The sequence below is a fragment of the Notolepis coatsorum genome, assembly GCF_963971535.1.
Source record: "Notolepis coatsorum genome assembly, chromosome: 2".
NCBI lineage: Eukaryota > Metazoa > Chordata > Actinopteri > Aulopiformes > Paralepididae > Notolepis > Notolepis coatsorum.
In genome coordinates, this window is record NC_140166.1 from 3,831,205 (window position 1) to 3,837,204 (window position 6,000).

At 41.8% G+C, this 6,000-nt stretch overlaps 1 protein-coding gene across 1 annotated transcript in view; it reads left to right on the forward strand.

The window, feature by feature from the left end:
* Nucleotides 1-5,739, forward strand: part of med27 (mediator complex subunit 27) — a 51,026-nt gene extending 45,287 nt beyond the window's left edge. Inside the window, exons 6-8 of the mRNA XM_084307938.1 lie at nt 826-867; nt 950-1,027; nt 5,499-5,739. Of these exons, the coding sequence (XP_084164064.1) occupies nt 826-867; nt 950-1,027; nt 5,499-5,633 (255 nt within the window). The 3' untranslated portion in view covers nt 5,634-5,739. The remainder of the gene's footprint in view (nt 1-825; nt 868-949; nt 1,028-5,498) is intronic.
* The last annotated feature ends 261 nt before the right edge of the window (nt 5,740-6,000 follow it).

Below are 6,000 nucleotides of genomic sequence, written 5' to 3' on the forward strand. Positions count from 1 at the left end.
TTAGATCACACAAACACACTTTACACTTTATATTTATTGATAAAGGATTTGCACTACAACTCGTACACCTACTGTGAATTGTACCTAAATTGCACCTCGTCCCATTTCTGCCTTGCACTATATAGTATTGTATATTAGTACACTGCACAGTATTGTATATTGTATGGTAACTACGTCTATTCTGCATCGAACATTGTACATATGTCTAAACTGAACACTGTGACCTCATTTTTTTACTTCTAATTTTACTATGTTTTTATTTCATACTTATCTTGTCTTGCACAGTCTCTGGAGCGCAACAGTAAGAAGCATTTTGTACAAAAGTATTCTGTACTTCTGTATGACAACTATTAAAGAAACTTGAAACTTAAAATGGGGTCAGGGGCAGGACACCGATCAGACTGTAATGATAGCAAATCTAGTATAAATAGTGAAAACATCCACAGGATGAGTAGCTAGCAGCAGGTTCAGATGGTATTCTGTATTCAAACACGGTATGGGATATATAGTTGACTTATGGAAAATATGAACAATATATATATAGTCATGTCACTATACACAATACATCTAGACATGTCACGTATACACAAATATAATCTAGACATGTCACGTATACACAAATATAAACCAGAGGTGATATTTCACTGTGTTTATGTTTCCAATCTTACTGTGAAAATCTGTTTGTCTCTGCCCCCTCCTCTCTCTCTCTTTCTGTCTCTTTTTCTTCTGTCTCTTTCTCTCTCCTGTATGTGTCTCTCTCTGTCCCCCCATCGCTCTCTCTCTCTCTATCTCTCTCTCTCTCTCTCTCGCTCTCTCTCTTTACAGTTGGACATCTGGTCTAAGTCTCAGTACCAGGTATTTCAAAAGGTAAAACATTAAAACATGTGTTAAAGGTATTGACACTTGGACAACCACTCTAGCAGGTACTGATTGGCTGTTGTGTTGCTAGGTAACAGACCATGCCACTACAGCCCTACTGCACTACCAGCTCCCACAGATGCCTGATGTGGTGGTTCGATCCTTCATGGTGAGTTATGACCATCTGCTGGTCCAGTTATGATACATTAACCTCTAGAGGTGAAGCTAAAGCTAACCTGCTGGTCCAGTTATGATACATTAACCTCTAGGGGTGAAGCTAAAGCTAACCTGCTGGTCCAGTTATGATACATTAACCTCTAGAGGTGAAGCTAAAGCTAACCTGCTGGTCCAGTTATGATACATTAACCTCTAGGGGTGAAGCTAAAGCTAACCTGCTGGTCCAGTTATGATACATTAACCTCTAGGGGTGAAGCTAAAGCTAACCTGCTGGTCCAGTTATGATACATTAACCTCTAGGGGTGAAGCTAAAGCTAACCTGCTGGTCCAGTTATGATACATTAACCTCTAGAGGTGAAGTGTCGTGGAAGTTTATAATATAATGTCAGCAAATAACAATTTTCTGAGTCCAAAGTTGAATAAAAATGAGATAGATTTATTCCCTCATATGGCCATACAAGGAAATGCTCAGTTCATAATCAGAAACAGTGTACACACAAATGTCTGACCGAGAAGTGAAAACGAAGTCTGGTTGAACATACAATTACTACATGAATATGACGTTGGAGGCTGGAAAATAACAAGGATGGTGGTTAGAATGATCAATACTACGACTATGTTATGGCATTACATTAACCTCTAGGGGTGAAGATAAAGCTAACCCACTGGTCCAGTTATGATACATTAACCTCTAGAGTCAAGCTAAAGCTGCTGGTCCAGTTATGATACAGTACATTAACCTGTAGATGTGAAGCTAAAGCTAACCTGCTGGTCCAGTTATGATACATTAACCTGTAGATCAGGGTTTCCGTTAGAAAATATTGGGGCCCGGACAAATGTGTGAAATTCCGGTCAGTTTATTGAGCTTAAAAACAATTGATAGGTAGGTTATATAAAGAATGACATCCTCAAGGCATGTAGATTTATAATATTTTAACTTAAAACTAGGCTACTTTTGCGTATACAGTCATTAATATATTCCAAATAAAATAAGTCCCTCGAGACTCCATGCTGCTGTTGACGTCTCTGTGGGCAGTCGGCCCGACATTAACAGCATTCTGTTATAATCACATTTTTATGAGCTAACGAATTCCGTTATATTGGACATTTGTATTAATTATATCAAGCGAAGAACTGAGAAATTTGGCAGAGAGAGACTGCAACATTATCGTGGGGTTCAACGTTGCGTGATTGCTGAAACCAATGACAATCTCCGCCTCCCAACGAAGCGATAAACTCATCCCAATAGTATCTAACTGCAGAGCCGCAGAGCCAGCGGCGCTATCAGGTCCGGTCTGGGGACCGCTCAGCAGCGCCACCCACCCAATGGCTGAATTGCCAATGGCTGAATTGGAGTATTGCACTGTGCGGGCACAACTGTGAGCTCTGCGGCTCTGCAGTTGCATGCTTCTCGCTAATCCAGCACCAAGCTCCCGCCCCGCCATTCTCATCAGCAAACCACAGGTCGCGAGGGAATTATTTTCACAGGACATTATGACCGGAGATATTTAAATATGTCGGACTTCAACAGATTTCCCCGGTAAAAAAACTGTAATTACCGGACAACGGAAACCCTGCTGTAGATGTGAAGCTAAAGCTAACCTACTGGTCCAGTTATGATACATTAACCTCTAGAGGTGAAGCTAAAGATGAAGACCCAAAGTGGGGTCGTGGATAGGTGACAATGGGGTCGCGCATTGACAACAAAAAATAAAAAAATCAAGAGAAAAACCAACTCGGATCGAGTTTTCCACCTGGCAGCTGTGTGTATTTGCCATGTTTTGCCCCTTAATCAATGGAGGCTGATGCAGTATTCCAATACACATCTCACTACATCCTGCGCATTTATAATCACGGAGGCCACGTCTGGTCTTTTGTGTGTAACCTGGACTTGCAATGGATAGGTTAGTTGTCAGAAGCGGTGCCGGTTGGCCGCGATGAAATGGGCTCTGCACATAACCACCTGCTATACCACACTGAAGTGAGGTGGCCATCTCGAGGCAGAGTATTAAATCGCCTTTTTGAACTCCGAGAAGAAGCACAGATTTTCCTTGCAGACAAAAATAACCCATTGGCAGAGAAATGTGCTGATAATGAATGGCTGGCACAGCTGGCATATCTAGCCGAAATCTTTGACCACCTCAATGTGTTGAATCTGGGACTACAAGGTCAGGACACAGACCTGTTTGGACTCGCTGCTAAAATGGAGAGCTGGATGAAGAAACTCCATTAGTGGCACTCCAGGATAATCAGCAGAGATTTTGGGGTATTTACTCTGCTTGATAGCTTTTTCTAGGAACAGAATGTTGCAAAAGATTATTTGAATCTGTAGCCACTAGAAGGGCTCATTGAACAATTTCGGAGAGAGAGTGCGGACAATTTGGACAACTGTATCAAAGATTTGTTCATTATGCATGACGCAGCAGGCCACTGTCTGAGCAGGAGGCGCTCAATGATCAGTCTAATTACAACTGCCTTACAACTGCCTCCTTGACGGTGTGGACATTCTACTTTTTCTTCAATATACCTGACTTCCCACTCAGTCAATCAATGGATCAACTAATAAGCTGGAGTTTTGCAGCAGTGGATCGAATCTTCTCTTCAAGAAAACAAAGTGCGACCGAACCATTATGTCCGATAGGGACATTCCAGGCCGGGTTTGCAATTGACAGTTGGAATAATTGGCGATCAATATGCCTATATTCTATTGAGATTGAAGATGTTGAGGATCTGTATCTCCTCGTCATCTTCCTGATCGGTTGGGGAGCGATCGCAATTTGGATTTGGATTTGCTGCCGTCAAGTAGTAGCACGATTGGAAAATGCCCACATTGAACTGACAAAGCGGCTCGCTCAACATACAGCCGATGAACAATGTAGGGGTCAAATAATGTTGGGGGTCGCGCAGGACATTAGGACCGCGACAAAGAAGATGCAAGATCTGGATTAAATTAAAGCATTACAGGAATCATTGTAACCTGTTTCAACCCACCCCCCCCGCCACGTAACTCAAGTCTGTGGAAGAAAAGAAGGAATGTTCGAGGTCAATGAAAGAGGCCGAGGAGAAGAAGTCAAGATAAGACCTGGTTTATGACGTCCGTACCCATCGCAACCAAGGACGGGACAGTATCTGACTGTCTGAAGATAAAATGGATGGCCTCCCCCCCCCCCTCCCCATCCTCACGCAAACCTCCCCCCCACGAGCACGACTGGCGACGTGCACGGAAGGAGGGGTGGATCCCTCGACTGCCTCACACGCCCAAAACCCTAAGCCACTACCCTATCCTTAACTCCCACCCCCCACTCTCCGCCCTCCCTCCCATCCCCCAAATTCCCTCCCCCGAGGGTGCTTCCTGAAGCTCACTGACTTTCGACATAAATGAACATTGTATCAACAAATGTGCTTTGTTTGTATTAATTTAGGGTTGTGCCATTATTATTATGCAAAGATAATAATTGTGATTAATTCTGTAATGAGTTGTGTGTTTCTAGCATCCTTGACACCCAAGGACAACGATGGAAATAAGTCAAGAGGCTTTTACGTTACTATCCTTGACAGCAATGTATGCTGGATTAATGATCTGTATATGTTGTGGAGTCTAAATAAAAACCTGAAACCTGAAACCAGTCAAGTTCACTGGACAGGCCCTCGCAAAGTTCTGGATATCAGTCCGGAATGAGTACTCAGTGTTGTGTAATGCTGCGCTGAGAAAGCTTGTCCCCTTCGCATCGACATACCTTAATAAAAAATAAATACAGATCTCGCCTCAGAGTAGAAGCGGATCTCCGCATTTTATTAAAAAGAACTGGCAACATATTTTGGCTAAATATGCCTCGTTTTATAAATGTGTATACAGAAACAATTCCGTTGCTTTTGTTGATAATATTCATTAATTGCATTGATAACATAGTGCTGTAATTTCATTTTCTAATAAATATGCATGATAAAGTTCAACAATGTCTGCTTTTATTTTGATATTCCTTATTTCCACGTTGAAATGACGCAATACATACAAGTGTGGGGTGTCGCAAAAAAAAATCCTAAATAAAATGGGGTCGTGGTATAAAAAAGTTTGAGAACCCCTGCTCTAGAGTGAATCTAAAGCTAACCCACTGGTCCAGTTATGATACATTAACCTCTAGAGGTGAAGCTAAAGCTAACCTACTGGTCCAGTTATGATGCATTAACCTCTAGAGTCAAGCTAAAGCTAACTTGCTAGTCCACTCCAGTTATGATGCATTAACCTCTAGAGGTGAAGCTAAAGCTAACCTGCTGGTCCATTTATGATACATTAACCTCTAGAGTGAAGCTAAAGCCAACCTGGTTAATTTATTATACATTAACCACTCGAGGCTAACCTGCTACATCTTTTTATTTTATTTTATAATTGTTTTTTATTCTATTATTCTATATAACAAGTATGTTAACTATCTCTCTCTCTCTGTTTCTCTCTCTCTTTCTAGACGTGGTTACGTAGTTATATTAAGTTGTTTCAGTCTCCTTGTCAGCGATGTGGTCACTTCCTGCAGGACGGACTTCCTCCAACCTGGAGAGACTTTAGGACCCTGGAGGCTTTCCATGACACCTGCCGCATGTAGACACACGCACACACACACACACACAAACGTTGGAAGCCCATGTTCTACGGTTGTTATTTCGATAATTTTTTCGACTCTGTAACCTGTAATATATCTGTTCTATTCAGCGATCATTTTGTCAATAAAGGTTTTTGAATGATTTTCGAGCTGATGTCATGGATTCAGGCATCCTACAATCTGTCTAAGATTAAATGCAATTCGTCAACATTATTCAGATGGGTGAGAACAGACTTCATGAATCCTCTTACTGCTTTGTGCTGTTCACACAATGAGATCTCATTGCTGTTCAGGACAGTGCTATGAGAACCAATAGTAGTGATTGTTAATCTATGAGAACCAATAGTAGTGATTGGACATCTATGCGAAC